We start from the raw sequence: 22,470 nt of genomic DNA, 5'->3' as shown, positions 1-22,470 counted from the left end.
GTTGATGCGTTAATAACTTTGTTAACATTGTAACTAATGTATCCCAATGCTGAATGTGCATATAAATAAAAATTACCTGGATATGCCTATAAATAAAAAATATCTGAATAGTAATTTCCAAATAGGAAATCAAAGTTTGTTTGAAAGTAGCTTTTCAGTATAAATACGGTGTGCACTTCTTATAAACCTAGGGCTATGATGTTTTGTTAAGCAAATGGTTGCCTTATGTGTTGAAAATGGATGCAGAAAATCCTAAACTGGTCATATTCCAAAGATAATAAAAAATTTAGGAGTTCAAAGTGTAGCCTTTGGCTAAAATGTTTCTGAAATTCAGTCATTCTGGCTCACTGTAATGAGCCATCTGAGTTTATATCTAACACATTATCACTTTATCTTAACATTTTCCTACTTTCCCTTAGTAGTTATCTGTCTTTACAACTGGCATTGTTTAATACTTTAGATATTTATCAAGATTATATTATGTTGATTTTTGGATAATCCTGGATCAACATTTTTTAGCTTCTAGTAGCTCTGTAAATTATGACAAGATGGAAAAAGTGTCATGTAACAGAAATGACTAACTTGTTAACCATGTTAGATAAAAACAGTTCAGTTGAGAGATGCTCTTAAGCTCTCGATTGTGACTCAGCAAACCTTAGAAGTTGCTCCTGAGGAATGGATTCTCTTACTGCTAGTCGCGTCATCGTGTGTAATAGGCTGCCAGTTGCCAGTTCTGAGCAGACTCCACTTGAAGTTATTACAGAAAAGTAGCAAAAAGTGCTTGAGGTATTATGGCACAGAAAAATATTTACAGTAGTAGTAAAACCTATGTGTGTGTTTTAACTTCGAATTTTAATGGAGAGTTTGGATATCTTAATGCAGTCTAATGCATCATAGTGTGGTGCATGTTATGTCTAACCTGCCTGAGATGTGAGGTGCAAATGATAAAAGATACAGAGAGGTACCATGTTTTATGTAATAAATACACCACTTCAGACAGCTTGTCCAAATATAAGTATATAGGCAGTGAGTTACAGGATGCCATAGCTTCAGAGGTGAAGCTGGGTTTTGGACTTCAGCGTAAACTTAAAAAAAAAAAAATCCTGTTGTAACAGAGGGAGAAAAGAGGGAAAGATCTGATCATTAAGTAGTTTTTGATAATAGACAGCTTCAAAAATTCCAGCAAGATGGAGTAAAAAACCCTGTTTCTGTTGATTACTTAAAAATGATGTAATAATTTCTTAACATGTCTCTTAGGACAGTCTGATGGCACCTTAAATTGCTTGGAGTTTTGGAAGTATTGATATCAGTTATTTATTGCAGAGTTTTGGCTGGTTTTTTTTGTTGGATTTTTTTCTTTGTGTTGGGTTTTTTTTTTTTGATGAAAGTGTTCATTTACTTGGCAGTATGTTAGAGGAATGAAGCCCTGGAGACCCAAGGGTCTGTTTATTCCCAGGACAAATCATAGCCTGGGAAGAAAAGTAGATAGGGGAGGAATAATATTGTTAACCCATTGAAATGGTGGCTGTTCCAACCTCACGCTCATTTGCCCTCCCAAACTTTTCCTTCATCCAGTGTTAAGACCTTGTAAGTAGTGGTTCCAGCTAGTGACTTACTTTTAAAAGCTCATACACTTTTTATTGTTTGCTCATTCACTTTTTATTGTTTGCTATGGTTATAGCTTTAATCATGTAACTTAATTGCTAGATTTGGAAGGCATGCACTTTTTTTTTTTCTTCCAAAAGGATACTAGCTAAATTTTCATTACTCCTCTCCAGTATTTCCTATAGTTTGTGTGGATCTGAGTCTTAAATTCTCTCTTCTCAAAATCATTGACTTATTAACAGCTGTGACTGAATTAGCTTCTGAGGTTTTGGAATGAACTGCTGATACAAGTAGATTAATTTGCTCTAATGCTTTCTAGTGGGCAGGGGCAGTCCATGGAATTTCAGCCAATGCAATCTTTCATGTATCTACTTGAGCAGATAGGAATTAGGGAGGGAGAAATAACTGTAAGAGAAAATGTGAGAGGAGGATGGAGACAACATAATGTGATACCTTTTGAGCTGAGGTGAACAGAAGTAGTGTGACGATAGGCACTGAGGAGAGGCTGACAGCCAAAGATAGAGTGAGGACAAACTGGGGCTAAAATGTGGAAGGAAAAGGTCAGGAACAATGAAGGAAGGGTACAGTTAGGAGTTAGTATGAGTTGCATAACAGACTGGCCAGGGAAGAAGATGCTAATGGAGAGGTAAGGGAAAAATATTTAGGATAAATAGGGCAAGGTGGAAGAAAGGAGTGTGTACTACTTAATCAAAGTAATCAAGTCAAAGCTAGATTGCTTTCTACTTGCTGCAAAGAAATTGTTCCCCCAAGATTTTGTTGAAATCTTGGGCTTGTTGAGGAAGCATTCTGAAGCTTTGATTTGTTATCCTGTTGGGAGTAAAGACTGTTGCTATAAACCCAGATGAAGAAGATGGTCCCAAAGGTCTTGTCTTGTTCCTGAGGTTTCTGCCTGTCTTCCTACTGCAGTCTTGCCTGGACTTAGGCATTGGAAATGACAGGCTGACTTCTTCAAAAGGGAAAGCCAGTGAGGGTGTGTCTCCATGTCTGTCTTGCTGTTCTAGTCTCTTTCGCTGTAATTTCTGGAGTGTGTTGGAGAAACATGTCTTAATAGTTCCTCCAGTTACTTTGATAGATTCCTGTTCTCATAGCTTTTGATACTAATTTGTTTCAGATCTGTTCTGAGAGGGGAATAAAGGAATAGGTCTCATTCTTTATTGATTTTACAACTTAGTGATGCTTGATAAAAATGTTTTTTATGATATGCACTACTTGCATAAGGGTACTCAGAGCTGGAGAGAATACAATACATACAGAATTATTCTCTGTTTATAATTTTTATAATTCTCGGAACAGGTGCTCATAGGATACTTTGAAGGATTCATGGTAATTTCAGGCCAACTCTTGCAGTTTAATTCCACATCATTGGACATCAGCTATTTTACAATCTAAGTGAAATGAGGGAGGAGAATTTTCTATTGAAAGACAATGTCATGTATGAAGTGCAGGACTGGAGTGAATGTTCACTATTCCAGATTAGTTCAGATCTAGTTTGCTCGCTTATAGCAGACAGCGCTGGCATGTTTCTTCTAACATGTTGCTTCGTGGAGTTGTTCATTTGAAGTTAACTCTGTGTGTTCCCCTTGGGTCATGGTAGTAATTCCTGCACTTTTGGTCTTGTGGATTCTTGGTATTTTTTAGGAGTTTTAATTTTTATTTTATTTTTATTACTGTAAATCATGTTGAAACTTTCTGCAAAAAGGATATAACCTAAATGTGTAACTTCTAGTTTTCTTTCAAGTGTGAATTCTAAGCTAAACATCAAGGTTATTTGAATAATATCTGAACAGTCGTAAGTCTTAACACTTCTCTCTCTTGTTTCAGGGTTTCTTTGTAATTGCTGCCATGGGAAGATACTTGACTATGCTGTTGCTGCTGATGCTGCTGGTGCAGCATTTTGGAAACTGTGAAGGAAATCAAAGGCCACATCATGCTCCACCAATGCAATTTACACAAGTACAGTATAATGCCACTGTGTATGAGAATTCTGCAGCCAAGACTTACGTTGGGCATCCAGTGAAAATGGGCATTTACATTACAAATCCTTTATGGGACCTAAGATACAAAATTATTTCTGGTGACAATGAGAACTTGTTCAAAGCTGAAGAATATGTTCTTGGAAACTTTTGCTTTTTGAGAATACGGACCAAGGGAGGAAACACAGCTATCCTTAACAGAGAGGTAAAAGACCATTATATGCTGACTGTTAAAGCAGTTGAAAAAAATACAAACGCTGAAACACGCACGAAGGTCAGGATACAGGTACTGGATACAAATGACTTGCGGCCTTTGTTCTCTCCAACATCTTACAGTGTTTCTTTGCCTGAAAACACAGCAATAAGGACCAGCATCGCAAGAGTCAGTGCAACAGATGCAGATATAGGAACAAATGGAGAGTTCTACTATAGCTTTAAAGAAAGAACAGATGTGTTTGCTATACATCCAACTAGTGGAGTGGTAGTTCTAACTGGTAGACTTGACTACTCAGATACTAAGCGTTATGAGATGGAAATTCTTGCAGTGGACCGTGGGCTGAAGCTGTATGGTAGCAGTGGCATAAGCAGTATGGCAAAATTAACTGTTCATGTAGAGCAAGCAAACGAGTACGCCCCCGTTATTACAGCTGTTACATTGACTCCATCAGAATCGGACAAAGATCCAACTTATGCAATTGTAACTGTAGAGGACAATGATCAGGGTTCAAATGGGGAAATAGCATCATTAAATATTGTTGCAGGTGATCCTCTTCAACAGTTCAAAACAGTGAGGTCTGTTCCAGGAGGTAAAGAATACAGAATAAAAGCCATTGCTCACGTCGATTGGGAGAGCCACCCTTTTGGATACAACCTTACCCTTCAAGCTAAAGATAAAGGAAATCCCCCACAGTTTTCTTCTGTAAAAGTTATTCATGTGACATCACCACAATTTAAGTCTGGTCCTGTCAGATTTGAAAAAGAGATATATAGAGCTGAAATAAGTGAATTTGCCCCTCCAAACACACCTGTGATAATGGTGAAAGCTCTGCCTAGTTACCCACATTTAAAATATGTATTTAAAAATACACCAGGCAAAGGAAAATTCAATTTAAACATTCACACTGGTCTTATTACCACTTTAGAACCCATAAAAGCACAATATGCATCCCATTTTGAACTTGAAGTTGTGACAAGTGACAGAAGAGCTTCTGCAAAAGTATTAATTAAGGTACTAGGCATGAACAGCAATCCTCCCGAATTTACCCAGACATCCTATAAAGCCTCCTTCGATGAGAATGTGCCAATAGGTACGAGTGTCATGAGAGTAAGTGCAAAAGACCCTGATGAAGGGGAGAATGGTTATGTGACCTATAGCATTGCAAACCTAAATCCTTTGCCATTTGTGATTAACCATTTCAGTGGGATTATTAGTACCTCAGAAGAATTGGATTATGAATTGATGCCAAGGGTTTACAGTTTAAGGATTCGAGCTTCTGATTGGGGTATACCATATCGTCGAGAAGTTGAAGTTCCTGTTACTATTATTTTAAATAATCTGAATGACAATATACCTCTGTTTGAGAAAATAAATTGTGAGGGAACAATCCCCAGGGATCTTGGTGTTGGAGAACAAATAACAACTGTATCTGCTATTGATGCTGATGAGCTCCAGTTGGTGAGATATCAAATTGAATCTGGAAATGAACTGGATTTATTTAGCCTAAATCCAAATTCTGGAGTACTTTCACTCAAACAGTCACTAGTAGATGGCCTAGGTGCTAAAATGTCTTTTCACAGTTTGAAAATTACTGCTACAGATGGAGAAAACTTTGCAAAACCATTGTATATCAACATAACTGTAGCTACTAGCCGCAAACCGGTCAACTTGCAATGTGAAGAAACTGGTGTTGCCAAAATGCTTGCAGAGAAACTCTTACAAGCAAATAAATTGCACACTCGTGGAGAAGTTGAGGATGTTTCCTTTGATACTCACTCTGTGAATCTGCATGCACCTCAGTTTAGAAGTACTCTCCCCAGTAGCATTGAGATAAGAGAAGACCAACCTGTGGGCTCCAGCATACTACTTATGAATGCTACTGATGTTGATACTGGCTTCAATGGAAAGCTAGTATATGTTATTTCTGGAGGTAATGAAGATAGTAGTTTCATTGTTGATATGGAAAGAGGAGTGCTGAAAATTTTATCTCCCCTTGACCGAGAAGTAAAAGATAAATATACTCTAAATATTACTGTCTATGATCTTGGAATACCGCAGAAGTCTGCCTGGCACCTTTTAGATGTAAAAATTTTGGATGCTAATGACAACTCACCAGAGTTCCTGCAAGACAGCTATTTTGTTGAAGTGAGTGAAAACAAAGAGCCAAACAGTGAAATAATTCAAATTGAAGCTACTGATAAAGATTTGGGGGCTAATGGAGAAGTGAAATATTCTCTTCTTACAGATACAGACAAGTTTACTATTAATGCTGTGACAGGAGTTGTGAGAGTTGTAGGGGTTCTGGATCGTGAAGAACAGCATGTCTATTTCTTGAAAATAGAGGCTAGGGACCAACCTGTTGAAGAACCTCAATTATATTCAACAGTTATTTTGAAAGTGTCTGTAGAAGATGTTAATGACAATCCTCCTAAGTTTATTCCTTCAAATTATCATGTGAAAATTCGAGAAGATCTTCCTGAGGGAACTATTATTACGTGGCTGGAAGCCTATGATCCTGATTTAGGCCAGTCAAGTCAAGTACGATACAGTCTTTTGGACAGTGGAGATGGCACCTTTGATGTTGACAAACTAAGTGGAGCATTACGTATTGTACAAAGGCTGGATTATGAAAAGAAACAACTTTATAACCTGACTGTGCGGGCCAAGGACAAAGGAAAGCCCATTTCATTGTCCTCTACGTGTTACGTTGAGGTTGAGGTAGTTGATGTGAATGAGAACTTGCACCCCCCACAGTTCTCTGTATTTGCAGATAAAGGCTTTATAAAAGAAGATGCCCCTGTTGGCTCCTCAGTAATGACAGTATCTGCTTACGATGAAGATGCGGGACGAGATGGGGAGATTAGATATTCCATCAGAGATGGATCTGGTATAGGAGTTTTTCGAATAGATGAAGAAAAAGGTAAGGTGGCTTTCGGTTATTTTTATATTCTAAATAAAATCGTATGCCAGCAAAGAGACAAGATAAGCAGCATTGTCACAGTTGAGATAGATGTTCTTGTAAGGACAAAAAAATGTCAGTAATAATGTGTATAGCACTGTCTAACACTTTAGGGAAATTATATGTATACATTTGATGAGTGATTTTCCTCTGTTGTCCTCATTGCTGTCCAGCCTACCTAAAGCCATTCTTAGATCTTAAAATCTATGCCACCTGGCAAAAATAATACTATTGATATAAAATGAAGGTCTACCTCATGTGAACGCTGTTGTCTTGCGGGCAGTGGGACTGTGAAGCTAAGGCAACAAACTGCTTTCTGCAGGGATTTTCATCCTTTTAAATCTTAAGTGACATCTCTGTTGCTTCATTTACTGGAGGTATGCCTTGTTGTGATATTGCCATACATGTTGGTTTTGGTAGTTATGTTTCAGAGTTGTTATAGGTGCCCATCTGTAAGTTAGTAAGCAGTGCTGCCTTCATGGAAAGGCTTCTGTCGAAGAAAGCATAGATGCAGCCTTTAAAAAAACTAGTATAAATGAAGCAGACTGAACTGTTGACTTATTTCATTAATAATGCATAAATTGATGAGCAAGTGTAAGAATTATTCCAGTGTCATGTATTCAGAAGAAACATAATTATGGTTTCAATAAAATTCTAGTGCTGACTTTAACATTTTGGTTGGACATCTGTGTAGCTACCCATTCATTTATGTCTCTGATAAAGATAGAGCATTGATATTGTGCTACTATCTAAGTGCCTTAAAATAAATTGAGGAATCTTGTGCAAAATTTGGCTACAGGTTACATGTAGGTAAATTATGACATACGTGATTGACATCTTAAAAAAAAAAAAAAAAAAAAAAAAAAAAATATCAATCATAATCTGATTCATCCAGTAGCCATTCTGTTCGTTCTATATGCTTGCCACAATCGCGAATGTGGGTAATATGGGTTCACAAAGTCACTTTGCTCTTCAAGGTTTAGGTGACCAAACTGTTACTGGCAATATTTTTTTCTTCTGTAGAAAGTCAGTTATTAAATTATGTAGTTTGTGGCTAAAGAACCAACTCTAGAGCTTGAAATATAGCATTGCTTCTCTTAGCTTTGCTTTTAACAAAGCGCAGAGTTAAGATTGTGGAACAGATTTTCTAAAAATGGAGAATTGAGTACTTTCCAAGACTTAGTAGTTTCACTTTTAGGTTTTTGCTATGTGTGCAGACTATTCGTTTGTGTATCATTATGCCTTTCTTTTGACATAAGTACATTTAAGTTTACTGTGCATTATAGTATCTTAGAAAAGCATCTAGTTGTCCTACAGAATGAGTCTGAGTTTGCCAATTCATTGTCCAAGTGATAGACAATAGTAATGAGAACTGAAGAGTGAAGAAATATTTTTATTTTGATACCAATATGTACATGTGTGCCTATTTATGTGTTATGTGGACAGGTATGTGCATTTTTGTGACACTGCTACAGTGGTAGCATTAGTTGTCTGCATGTGTTGCCTCTTTACTCTTTTAGCACAAGGCTAGTTTGCTTTACTGAAGAATTGGTGTGAGTTTAAGTAAGTTCCTTTTTATCTGACAGGTTTACAAAGTTGGCAGAACTTGGGGCAAAACCAGCTTCTATTTAATAATCTTGTCCAGGACAGCGGCTCTGTATTTTCAAGGCATGGGAGAGGCATTGTCTATATTCCTATCTGGTATCTAGTGTTTGCAGTTCTTCAGGGATGAAGGTAGAGGGGTTTGGTGGGGATGGGGTGGTGGTGAAGAGGGGTTGCTAGTTTTTAATCTTAGTGGACAAATTTCACTTGAGATGCTGGCGTGGGGAAGAATGTGTGTGTTTGTGTTTGGTAGGGTTTTTTTCTGTCAAATGTTGATCTAAAGGAACCCAGGAAAGAATATGGAGTATCTACAAGCTTGACAATGTAGCTTAAGTTTTGCCTTGACACTTTTGTTTGAGTTTTTTTTGTGTGTGTGTTGGGTTTTGGGTTTTTTTTATTTGCTAAGACACCATCAGAATTGTTACAGAAGGCACTCTTTATACTGCAGTGTCTGAATATTTGTCATATTTTTCAAAATGGACTGGCCTTGATACAGGGAGCAGACTGATAATTAGCCAAGAAAGCATGTTAAAGAATTTGTGAAAGAGGAGATCTGGCAAGCAACTTGGTAACATTTTCAGCTTGCTAAAGGGCTCTTCTTTCTGACTTTACCCTTGAGCTACATGCTTCCTGCTATCTCTGAAAGCATCATACTACACTTTCAGTTGAAAGATGGATAAACTGGATTTACAAAGTTATTTGGAGTTAACACTTAACTGTTCGATGACTAAGAGGAATCCTTTTGTGCCTTGCTTCTTAGGAATCAAGGACAACAGTCACATTTGCAGAAAGACTAGATGATTCATGATGATAGAAGCATCAAATAGCTAGTTCCATGCATGGAATTTTTGCTGGCTTTCAGGTTATCTTTTCCATGTCAATGAGGTTTTTTTAATTTTACATTTTGAAAGGTAGGAAACTGTATTAGTGTTTGAAATTTGTACTCGTAATTCTGGAATTTTCACAAGAGAGTTTAATATATCTTTGCCACTAAGTCTTGAGTACCTTTTTCTAAGACTTACCTTTGGTTTAGGTTTTCATAGGTTCTGTTTTCTGCAGTCCGGTCCAAACCATTAGAAATAAATCTCTTAACAGGGAGCCCTAATCCACCCATACTCCCAGACTCAGGAGTTGCTTTGATTACTTTGTTGCCTAATTGCACTGGTGCTTTTCAGGAGGACACAGAAAAAGTACATTAGGGCTGAATTTGGTAGTCAGTCACATTTTAGCTTTTGTGTAAGTATTCTTGTCACGGTTTAAGCCCAGCCAGCAGCTAGGCACCATGCAGCTGCTCGCTCACTTCTCCCCACCTCCCAGCAGCATGGGGAGAAGAATAAAAAAATAAAAAGTAAAACTTGTGGGTTGAGATAAGAATGATTTAATAACTAAACTAAAATAAAATGTAATACTAATGATAATAACAAAATGTAATAATAATAATAACTGTAATGTAAAGGAATATAATAAAATAAAATTAAAAAACAAACAAACAAAACAAACAAGAAAAGACAAGTGATGCACAATGCAATTGCTCACCACCTGGTGACTAATGCCCGAATAGCAATCCACCCCTCCCAGCCAACTCCCCCCAGTTTATATCCAGAGCATGACGTTCTGTGGTATGGAATACCCCTTTGGCTAGTTCAGGTCAGCTGTCTCTGCTCTGCTCCCTCCCAGCTTCTTGTACACCTGCTTGCTGGCAGAACATGGGAAACTGAAAAATCCTTAACTTAGGGTAAACGCTACTTAACATGCTGATGGTTTAGTTGTTGCTATCAAGGTTATTCTCACACTAAATCCAAAACACACTGTACCAGCTACTAGGAAGAAAATTAACTCTATCCCAGCTGAAACCAGGAAAATTCTTTAGCCTGAAAAGGCAATAATGGTCAGTAAAGGAGGAGAGCAAGGTGATAGAAGTCTGTAAAATTGCAGTAGTTTCTGTACCACCTTCCTCATATCACTGTCTGGTTTTTGCAATGCAAGAAATAGGGCACACACAGTTAACAGGTAACTAACCTAAAAGGGAGTATTTTTCACATGAAGTGTAGTAAAGTCATGAAACTCATTTCCCTAGGAAGTTATAGAGATCGAAAGTATGACTAAAGAAAATAAATGTTACTAATGAGATTATTTTGAGGTTTGGCCTCATGCTATCTCCAGCTCATAAATTGTTAACTGGAAGCCAAGCGGGTAAGGGAAGGAGATCAGAGATCATTGCTCAATATATAATGATTCAGAAGTATAACAGTGCATTATGACTGTTACTGTACAGAGATAAAATTCAAATTCCATAATAAACGGAGACTCTGGGTGTATTATAACAGTATGAAGGGAAAAACTTTAAAACAAGATTTCTCTGCAGTGAATTTATATAACAAAGCAGTTTGTATATCCTTTAGATATGTGTGTTGAGGAGAAGTTGGCATTCAAGATAGCTTTTTATGTGTGAGCTAGACTGAAGTCTGCAAATTGAGATGATCAACTGGCTATATAAATTGCCTACTAAAGCAGCTGTAAAATATTTTCCCAAAGAATTTGATAAGGAGTTGAGCAGATTGGGATGTATTAATAATAGAATGCATTGTGTTGATACAGATCCCAGTGTGCCACAAAAAACCCCCACACGCACCATCTAAATCCCGTTAGCACTGAGCAATAAAAGTGAGATAAATCATGTCAATACCATGTTGCTACTGCCACTTAGAAAAGCTCTAAGGAATGATAGAAGCAATTGCTGGAGGAGAACCTAAAGCAGAAGCTATGTGGGACCAAGGCAGTACTGAAACCTCTTCCTTCCTTGTCCCAGTTCTCATCCCAGCAGGCAAGCAGGGAAAAGGAGAATGTCTTCCTGTTTACTTTCTGGTTGTCAAATATAAGGATAGAGCATTTCCATTAAGTATTTACACTCCTCAAAGGTGAAATGAAAGATGGAAGCTCTAGTATGTAAAAACAGCGTTAGAAAGCATTTCCAGTACTTCTTCCACTTGTATAGGTGAACAAGGCAATTCAGTGTTGCCCACTGGGCTGGACATGACACTGACGTGGGAGCACCAGCATGTGGTGAGCAAGCTTCCGCTTGATTCCGACTGATTTTCAGTCATAAAAATGAGAACTGTTACTGGTTTTGCAGTATCTGGCCTTCTCCAAAGAATTTTTGCCACGCAGACTGCTCCTTTCCTTGAGATATCAGGGCTTCTAGCTTATTACCGAGAACTGGGTTTTTATCTTGTTTCAAGGTTATCATCTTTTGGTTTTGATTTTCTTTCCAGTGCTCAAAATTTAGATAGCTGAGGGATCGAGCAGACTTGGAGGGAGTGTAGATGCCCTGGGTCATTTAGGTAAGAAAGGTCTCATTGCAATGTTTATAGAAGATGAGAGCCCATCCTGGAAGCTGATGTTCAGAAATGAAGGAAGTTTCAGAGAGTCATGAATTCCATGGTGTCTGGTTGTGTCTAACCAGTTGTATACTAGAGCGGTTGGATTTGCAACCCTTGTACACCCAGATGCAGGGTGTTGCATATAGGCCCTATGCAGTAAGATTTCCCCTGATGACAGTTTGTTTGAACTATTTTAATAAACCATGATGAATTTTACAAACACATTGTTATCAGAGACTGCCCAGCTAGTTCAACTTGCAAGGCTACCAGCAGGCATTTTCTGAACTTCTGCAATGGAGGATATTTCCCAGCACATAACCGAGTTCCAGAATGGTGTTAAGGGTGATGTGGCAGTCTGAACTTCATGCATGATAACTTTATTACTCCGTGTTTAATCCAGTAATATAGTTATTTGTTACCAGGAATCTTGCTGTTCTTTCAGTAACCTGAGTTTAAGTTATTAGGCCATGAGTGTTACAGAATAACAGTAATTCTGTTTTAAGAAAAACAACAAAGTTTAAGGTGATTAAACTTATTTGCTGACTTAAAAAGACCTAAGTATGACTGTGCTTTATTAGAACAAAGGTCTGTCTAGCCTGATATGCTGTCTCTAGTAGCGTAAGGAAGAATAAGACCAGGGCAGACACATGATACTTCCTTCTAATACTTTCCTAGTCTCTGGTTATTTTCCATTTGGGGAGTTTTTGAGTCAGATGTGGTTTGTAACCTTTAGCGGATTTCTCTTTCTTGTGTAGTCATCCCTTGGAACCATGTTATTTTCAAGTGTAACCTTGCTACCATGATAAGGAAAGATGATTTGTTTTGGTAGAGAATGTTGAAGGAGCAAGTAAAAAAAGAAAAAGTTAACAGGGGCATGTGGAAGAAAATTAATTTTATTGCACTATCTCTGTGTGCATAAAATACCATCAATAAAGCTTAATGGCTATGAGACACTATTTTTAATATTACCAGAACCATTTCCAGCTGGGAAGGCAGTAATTCATTAAGGAGAATAAATAGGATTTTTACTATGTAAAGCAAAGTACCGAATTACAGTCTTAAAAGGTACAGAGCATTGCTAACACAGAGTAAGCATGTTAACATTTCTTTGTAGTGTTCTTGTAATTGCATTAATTAAAACGCAGGATATGATTAACATTTATACATAAGGGGTGGCTTCAGGTTCTGTTTCTTGATCTTTGGCTTCTGAGCTTTTCAGATCCTTCCACCTCTCACTGTTGTTGAGTTTTAATATGAAGATAGGCATTAGCAAAGATTAAATACTGTGATCATCAATGGAGCAGAACACTTTAAGTACCTATTGGATAGCTATTAAACCAGCAGTGTTGTCTGGAACAGAAGCCAACTGGCCTGCATCTATCCTAACAATTCTTCATACCTTTAGGCAGGGTGGCTGCACCCAGATTGTCTGTGGGGAATGCTACCTGCTGCATTTTGACTACTAACTGTGCCCCGGTGCTCTTTGGAAGAGTGGTAGCTGGCAAAGACCAAAGCAGTTTAGCAATGTACGGAATCAAGTTCCAATGCCTGGGGACGTTTTCTGTCTTTTTGTTGTACTAGTACAGCCATAAACCACTTGAAGGTAGGGGAGGCATTTTTAATCAGAACTGAGACTAGTATGATTTGGTTTAAGTTAATTTCAGTTAAGCAGCCTTACAAATACGGGACTTTCTTCACACTCTTTCAGTGAATGCTTCACGTTGAAGTTGCACCTTCCATATACGTTAGTTTGTTACCCCTTTTGTGTAAGTCATGAATATAAACACCAGGATATATAAGAACTTAGTTTCCCTCAGTTCAAATTAAAAAAAAAAAAGGAAACAAAAAAGTTCCAACTAATTTCCATTTTTCTACTATACATATATTCCAAACATGCTGTTGTCAAAGCCATATGGTGACTGTGTGCTGAGTTTATTCTGAGTCCTTGCAGATCTGTCAGATAGGTTATAGGTCACTGAAATCTGTTAACAGAAAAAATGTTGAGCAAATCTTTCTTACAAAAAGCTGTTAAACATTAATTTAAAAATTGTAATTGATTAGGTGATATTAATAGTCAGGAAAGAATATTCCTGGTGGGTTTGATATGGTAGGCTATGAGGAAGAGATGCTCTAAGATTTAGTCCAAGTTTGTGACAATGACATTTCCTGCTTAGCTTCTGTCCACAGACACAGTCCTGTTGACACATAGGTTTTGCAATTAAAATTCCTTATGTAACTATTTTGACCAGTTAAAAATGAGGAGTAAATGGGAAGCAGACCTTCTCCTGTGAAGGTCTACTCATAGTGTTTTCTTCTTGGGAAGCACGGTAGTTCTTCCCACTAGTGAAGAGAGAGCTGGATCAGGAGATGCTCTATTTCTGTGGAATACTAAGTGGCTGCAGCTTTTTGCACAAGAAATTTTTACCCTAGCTAGTTTGGGTACAGGCATGAGTGAAGCTCAGAGCACAGACTATTGTCCCAGGTATCTAATTAGCTTTCCAGACAATTTTTTTTCACCCTACACTGAATTCTGTACTGCCACATTACATTGTACTGAAGTTAATGATTTGCCCATATAGCTATAGCAGCTAACTTTCTTCAGTGGCTGATGTATAAATGTGCTAGAGTAAGAATTTCTAAGGTTATTCTGATGTGGTTTGTTAAAAAAACAAACAACAACAACAACAAAAAAAACCAAAAAACCCCAAAACCCAACAAAAAAAACAAAACCAAAACTTTGTAGAACAATTACTAGATTCTATAAACTCCAAGTTAGAGTTAAGTTCTTAAGCCTGTGAATGTTGATTTGGAAGGTTAATCTTTTAAATAAGGGGCTGCATCAGCACTTCAGTTAGCAGTTAAGAGGAGCTAAAACCTGATTCTAATATGCACAATGGAGATTTGAATGAAATTCTAGTCAGCAGAGAGGAGTTTTTTCTTAATCAAAGGACTTAATGCAGATTATTCTTGGATTCTGGAATTGGCTGGTCAGTTGCCACACTGACATCTGGAACAGAATTCCAGGTCAAAACCTGGAATTCAAGCACAAACTGTTAAGCTCATGATTTCTTTGGAAAATAATACAAGGGCAAACATCATCTATTTGTTTGAATAGTGTATAATTAAAGCCCTTAAAGGAATTCAGGTAATGCTTTCTGAGTTTGAGAGGCTTTTTTTTTGTGTGTGTGTTTCAGGATAAAAGTGTATGTTGGGGTGTTGGGGTTTTTTTGAGAAATGTGGGGAACGTATTTGTTCAAGAAATACTAGTTTGCTAAATAATAATAAAAAATACAGCCGTTCTTATTCTGGAAACAAGAAGTAGTTTAGGTCAGAGATGCAGAAATAATCATTCCCTTAGCTTTATCTGTGAGGAGAGTTTAGTAAACACAGTATTTAAAAAAAAAAAAAAAAAAAAAAAAAAAGGGGGACCAAGTGAAGATCAATTTGATAGTTCAATGCTGTGGAAAGATATTTTAATGCTGATATACATTCAGTGTTATTTCCAGTGGCATATTTATTTTGTGCTGTGCCTGGGCATTCCCTCCCTTTGGTATTGAATTGGGAAAGATGAGCAGCGTGAGAACAACATCTACCCATTTCAACTCTTCTACCAGCAGTCTTGTGAATCGTTTGCAGAAGAGTCCTTATCAGACTTCTCCAGAACCCACCAGAAGAAAGGTTTTGTTGTGACAATAAATAGTGAAGCCACGCACATACCATGCCCACCCAAACACAATAACCTGGGTTTTTTTTAAAGCATTTATCTCATGTTTTGAGGACTTCTCTTCCCTACCGGAATTTTCAGTGATAGTAAAGCATGCAATACCTGGAGCAAAGCTGAAATCCTAGCTTAGTCTGCAAGATGGGAAAGACAGTTGTATCTGTGTGGGCCACTTCAATTGAGGAGGCATATTTATGGTTGTTGTGTAGACTATTTTTAAAATGGGGTATTATTTTATTGTCTGCTTTCTAGTTAATGATAACCACTCGGTTTGAGTGTGTTCAGAAAATAAGAGTGAAGTTCACACAGAGGAAGATCTGTATGGTTTCATTCTGTTTCTTATGGCATTTTTCTTCAGGGTGTTAAGTCAAACTCGGGCCATTATGCAAGAAAAAATTAGTTCCGTTAAAAAAAAATTAACTGTGTCTAAATTGAGTAATAATTTGAGTTTAAAAAACATTTGCTTAGAATTTCATGCAACTAAATATATTTTCCACCAATTTGTTATGGTTTTAAAAATGATGCATTTGGCACTTAGAGTCTCTTTTATGAGGCAGTATAAATAGCTGTAATAGCAGCTTACTAAGAATACCTATTATCTTTAGATCCCCTCTGGTATTAGGAGAAATTTGAAAACTTTTTTTTTTGAAGAAGAAGAAGTATAGACCCAGTTCAGCACAATTTATGTCTGTTTAAAGAAATAAAGGTCAGAGCCAGAGACCTGCTATCAGTTAAGACTGAGGACAAGACCTAAATTTGCTGCTATCAAAAAAAATCAATCCAGAAAGCTCTTTCCTAGGAGATGACTGACTTTCGGGGGTGTGTTATTTTGCTTTATTGCTGGTACCAATAGCCTGGCTGCCTGACATCTGAACTCAGTCATGCGTATGTAAGTACTCAAGTTCAGAAGAGGCTACCTGGTTAACCTGTCAGGGACCATCTGGTCTTGACTAGGGCTTGCAGCTTTGCACTACTGTACTCAGGGTGTGATTACCTTCAGGCTAAGGTGTGGAACTGATGGTGCCTCTGGGCTAACCTGTGGGGTGATGCTGTTGCATTCACGTTTCTTTTCAGGAGCATCAAAAGTTCTAGAGCTAAGCCTGGCATTTAGAGCTAATGTTGAGTTTGAGTTTGACAGAGGTTAAGGAGGCCTGGGTTTGGACCAAGGTCCTGAGCTGCCTGGAGCTACCTGATTACCTTTCTTAGGCTAGAAGGAAACTATATAATTTGCATTTGTGATGGTGGTAACTGCAAAGTGCTATTTGGTTGTTAATGTAGCTTTTAGAATGTGTCTTTGGAAGAAGCTGAATTAGTTTTAGACAAACAAATTCATCTTGTGTTTTGCTGTTGGCATGGGGATCTTCCAAAGTAGTTTGAGAGTTTTCTTAGGTATCCTGCTGAGTAAAACATCACCTTAGCTGCCAAATAGAGATCCAATACAAAAGCTGGGGCTTCCCTCCTCTTCTGCAGGGATGCTGAAAGTAAGGGATTGTTTTGCTGTGAAAGGCGTTGATTGGGTTACAACTTGGTCTGATGAAAACAGAGCTGCCTGGGGGCTGTGTCTCTGTAGGAGATGAACTGAGGCTGAGCCACATGCGGTCCCAAAGATTACCTTATAAACAGCAATCAATTCAGGCAGCAGAGTACATATTAAGGACCTATTAACTTGCCTAGGCCTCTCATTGACTTGAAAAGTGCTTGTGAGCAGAGGAATAATAGAAGGGATGGGTTGCCAAAAGCTATGGAAGGTGCATCTTGCCTTATCGCTATTGGTACATCTGTTGAGTTGGGGATTTATTTCCTACTAAGCATCTGCTTAGCTTTTGAAGTACATATTAAGGTCAAAGGAGGGGAGTTTGAAATGATTGCGTAATGTTTGTTCTTTGAAGATTTTAAACTTTAATCATACAGCATTTGGACATATTTAACAAAGAACGAACCTACATGTGTGTTTGGCAAACTTCCACAACTTACAACATGCAGTAGTTGCAGCTTTAGAACTTGGATTTAAAAAAGTTTTGGGCCTTCCTGAAACTATGGTTTGCAGGGCCATTTTGTAATCAGTGTATCAGTCTTATTGCATCTGTGACTTGATTACACTGGTCATCTGAATGCAACCAAAAATTAATTTTCAATTAATCAGTCTGCATGTGGCTCAACAAAAGAAAATCTCTAGCATTCCAGTGCCATCAAAGAGGGATTTTGGGGAAGACAGAAGTGTCCAAAGAATCTAGCAACAGGACTGCAATAGATAATTTCTCGATTCAGAAATGAGGTTTCCCCAAACTCCTTGTGTTCTATCCACGCTTCTAATAGCTGCTTCTATTTAATTTTAAATTATTTGTGAACAAGGTTAAATCAATTCACTCATGGTTCTTATAAAGAGTTGCAAAATTTTGACAGGCATTAGGGTTAAAGAGCAAACTGCTGAGCTAGTGGATATAAATTGTCTTGACCTACCGGTAGTGGTGATCATTGATAGTTTTTCAGCTCAGAGTTCTGCATCTGTGCAGACTTGTCAGCATGGCATTGCTGGTACCAGAACTGAATATCTGCCTATATGAGAGGGAAGGTTACACACAGAAAATTCAGTAGTTGTACTGTTCTGTTGCCCAGTCTGTTTCTTATGATAATCCTCACTGACATGGATTGCTTCCAAAATCTGCATGTTTCTTAAATCATTCACTTTGGGTGCTTATACAAAAGGCCATTTTTATTTTGCTGATGCAAAAAGCCTGAAACTGTCTTTATACGCTAAAAAAAAAAAATAAAAAAACCCTGAGTTTTGGTTTTGAAGTTGCTGATCATAGTGTGTTTATTTGTATTTTGTACAGGACTTAAGGATTAAAAGATTATTATATTAAAAATTTCAAAATGTAAGAAGTGTAGTGACAGAATAGCTTTCTGATTTTAGCGTTCCTGGTAAATGTAAATGAGCATTCCAGAAATGGTCCAGTCATGTGGGTAAAGAATTGAAGATTTTGGTAACATAATGTGCTAAAAATGAATACAGAATGAATGAATAATGTGCTAAAAATGTATACAGACTTCTCCTGACATGTGTTGCCTGTAGTCCCAGCTTTATTTATGCACAGAGAGAGTTTGGTAGTTCAGCTTGGAAGACTTGCAGTACAAAGAAGCTTATGATGGAATGTATGAATGGAATTATGTATGTGATCTTTAATGCTGGTACCTTGTCCCCTCCCTTTCTGCAAAGCTGTGAGGGTGACATGCATAGCTCTTTCATGGGGAATACATGTCCATTCTACAGATTTTTTTTTTTACCCCCGCCCAAAAAAAAACACCTCAAAACAAACAAACAAAACCCAAAACAAAACCACTTTTTCCCATAGATTTACCATGACAGGATATATCCTGTCTCTATGAAAATTAAAGATTTCTGTCTAATGATAAGGGTTTAATCTGCAACGAATCAGACATGTGGAAACTTCTGTCTGTGGAATTTTATGTTTGATCTGAGAGGAATGCCCTTGCTGTGCCCTTCCTGTAATGAAAGCAAGGTAGAGTGAATCAAAGTGATTCTAGATAAGATTGGAATGTGTGCATTGGTTATGCCTCTATTATATTTGGTGTTGCAATTCTGGTCGTATGTATTATTTTACTACCCAAGAGATTAACAGCATAGTTTGTCTTTTTAAAAGATACCTCTTTCTTTCTGTTTTAGTTAAAAGTGGTGGGTTTTTATTGATTAAATTCCTGAGTTAATTACTTAGCTTTGAACATGGAAAGTCTTGCTCACAAAACCAGATATTGTCAGCAAAATATTGAATATGCTATGATAATACAACAGGGGTTTTGTTTCTGTAAATAATTTTACACTATTCACTAAGTCTTCTGTCTTAGATTTTTTTAGTGTACCATTGTGAGGAATGGCTAACAGTTTCTCTCCCTGTCTTTATTACACAAAACAGTTAATGATTAACAAATGTCCAGCTGCCTGTGCAAGGAATGTTAATTACTTTGGGGAGGAAGGGAAAGATGACTATGTCTTTCCATAAGAAGTCTGGTATCATAGTTCACTTTCAAGGTAGTTTGAGTATTGCAGTACCACTTTTAGCAGATTAATCAGAAATGGAAAAATTACCTATGCCTCTCTCTTTGATGTTGGGTTATACGTATGTGCTTCCATACCTGTGCTACTAGCTAGTACAGTAATATTTGTTGCCTGGGTTTGTCCAGACCATTTTAAAGTAAAAAGTGTGTAAGAAGAGATGACAACTTGTTAAGAAGTGGATTACTTTGTGTGTGGATATAGAGAAAACATGGCTCAAAAAATAAAATAAAATTAAAAAAAAAATCTAAGCAGTTCATAGTCCCCACTATTTCACACTATTCCCAATCAGCTTTCTGAACAGGGACTTGTATGTTAAGTACAGAAGCCCAGACATCAAGAACTGTGCTTGCAAATATTAAAAAAAAAAAAAAAAAAAATTAAAAAAAATCTTAGAACTTGGGCTTTTCAGTTAGCTTTTTGCTTGCTTAAAAATGTTCATGCTGAACAGTGAAATTCTGTAGTGAAATTTTGGTCTGACTTGAATCCTTGCAGATACAGATAAGGTAGGGTAGGAGAGTGTGAGAAGTTTCAAAAACTGTTAGTGAATGATGAGTTGTCACGTTGTCATTGACTCAAGTTTAATAAGAAGTTAAGGGAGTGATGATTACAGTGAGAACAAGATTACTGTAGGTTATGTGGATTAAATTTGGAGTGAATATTGATCCAGCATGTGATGATAGGAGGAAATGGAGTAAGAAATATATGCCAGGCTATGTCTGTAATTCCAGGGGTGATCAAAAAATCCTTTGGAAATTGAGTTGTTGAGTCTAATCAGACATAAGAATGGTCAGCATTTGAGAAGATATTGTTGAGAACAGTCATGCACAGATACGGAGATTTGAGGTCACCTGGTGCAACTCCATCTCTAGTCACTGCAGATTCCGTGATTTCTTAAACAAGGAAAAAGTCTTCAGTAGTTCAGGAGCAAAATCAATTTTGTGCCTAAATGGTCTGCTAGTTACCTACAAAATCATTGTGTTCTTTCATTCACACTGAGTGTACTAGTGTAAACAGAGTTAATCTACTTTTATCATGGCTCTATGACAATTAAACTTCTTGTTTGGTGGAGAGTTACGTACATCACTCATTCTCTTTGGTATTGTTACCAAAGGTGCAGTTATCTTCAGCGAAAAATGTTTCTGTGGGGAATTATTAAGAGCTTTCCAGTGGAAATTCTAACAGAGAAACTCTGTGGTCTGTTTATCCAAATGCTTGCAGGTTCTACTATTAAGCAATAAATATAAAGTGAATTAAATTTATAGATTTATTTTTTAAAAAACTGTTAACTTGCATTGATTTCTGCTACCTTTAGTAATTTTTTTTCTTCCTGAAAATGTTGATTAAACCCATGCAGGCAGTTATCCATTATTTATGTGAAAAAGACTGAACCCATCTCCCAACAAGCATCCAGGGCACTTACAAATAAATATGCTTGCCATCTGATAAGTAATTTCTAGTTTTCTAGTTGCAAGTCTACTTTTTAGATGCTAAGTATTGATTCTTCAGTGTGCATGTAAGAATTTGCTTTCAAACTGAGGATTTCTCATTTACTTGATACAGTAATCTTAACCAAAGAGAATGAACTTTTTTTTTAATCCCAAAGTTCTTTGCCTTCATGACTCCCTTGTCCTGAAGTTTTTACTCAGAAACAAACAAGTTCAGAAACATTTCTTTGTATAGCCTTTTGTTTATTTTGATTCATATGCAAAGGCAAATAATAAAAAGATTAGTATAACAAGTACCGATCAGTGTGGAATCCCCTCTGGATACATGAGTAGAAATAAAGTCTGAGTAAATAAATGTGGGTTTCGTAGGTTAATAAATCTGACTTTGTCAGAACAAGGATGAAAATGTCTTTTGATGCCACTGGATCCTGGATGCTTTAATCTCATAACTTCGTTGATTTGCTCTGTTCTCCTAGCACTCGTGTGCCCACAGGTACACAGCTCTTCTTTGTACACATAAATCTGCTTGGGAGCAGTGTTTCTGTTGACAGTAATTAAGTGCCATGGTGTATATAGCTACCTGGTACAGTAACATGAACAGCAGTAATAACCTGATTTCCAGTACTTCTCAACCTGCTACTTGCCTTTTGATAGGTGTCAGTATCTTTTCTTGCTCAGAGCTGGTCTGGGAACTGGCATTGTTAACCAGCAGTTTCTGCAACTGAAAATAATCTGGAGACTGAAAGCTTCAAGCAAAATTGCTGCAGTCCAAAACACAAATTAAAATAAATAACATGCACATGCCAAATGGCTATTTTTTGCATGTGGGTTAGTCATGAGCCAGTGTTGCTGTGGAGCACAGCTGTAGCTGCTTCTTACTAAAGAGTAGGACTGCTCTGTTGAACTTCCTGGGCCTTCAAAGTTACTTTTGTGGAAGTAATATGAGGTAGGCTGCAATTGCTCAAATTGCAACCAAAAAGGGAATCTGAGAGAAATGCTGTGTATGCAGGAAAAAGATTCTTGGGATACATGGAACAATTCTCCTTATTTTAAATGGTCATTAAACTTTGAGATTTAGAGACAAAAAGTGAGAATACTTGTTGCAGAACTGTCCAGGTATTTTAATAGTTTGCAGAAGTCTAAACAGCTAGATCCTTCTGGATCAACAAAACAGTTTTGGTACAATTAAATGTGTTGCTCTTGTGTATAATTGGCTTCCCATGTGTCTCATTATTTTCCTTGTAGCCTCTTCTTCTGCCTAAGGGGGACCTAGGTTAATCTGTCAACTCCAGTTAGTTTTCAAATTCCTGGGGCCATTTGCAGAGGAATTTCCCCTTTAGAGGCTCCCCATTTCCCACTTGAATTATTAGGGTGGTAATATAACCACTCACGTTGTCAACAATTCCTTAGTACCAGGAAAACTGACAGTGAAGTTAGAGGGATTTTGCAGGGTGAAGCTAGAGTTCTAAAGA

The 22,470-nt window shown here is 37.4% G+C and overlaps 1 protein-coding gene across 3 annotated transcripts in view; it reads left to right on the top strand.

Moving 5' to 3' along the window:
- Nucleotides 1-3,468: 3,468 nt before the first annotated feature.
- The window catches only part of FAT1 (FAT atypical cadherin 1), a 105,055-nt gene continuing 86,053 nt past the window's right edge, over nt 3,469-22,470 (top strand). For all 3 annotated transcript variants that reach the window (XM_010570035.1, XM_010570033.1, XM_010570034.1), the window contains exon 1: nt 3,469-6,736. In XM_010570035.1, coding sequence (XP_010568337.1) covers nt 3,469-6,736 — 3,268 coding nt within the window. The remainder of the gene's footprint in view (nt 6,737-22,470) is intronic.

Source organism: Haliaeetus leucocephalus, unplaced genomic scaffold (genome assembly GCF_000737465.1).
Source record: "Haliaeetus leucocephalus isolate CR32 unplaced genomic scaffold, Haliaeetus_leucocephalus-4.0 Scaffold284, whole genome shotgun sequence".
In the NCBI taxonomy this organism is placed as follows: Eukaryota; Metazoa; Chordata; class Aves; order Accipitriformes; family Accipitridae; genus Haliaeetus; species Haliaeetus leucocephalus.
The sequence above is the reverse complement of the archived record's forward strand: the minus strand, read 5'-3'. Positions and strand labels throughout refer to the sequence as shown.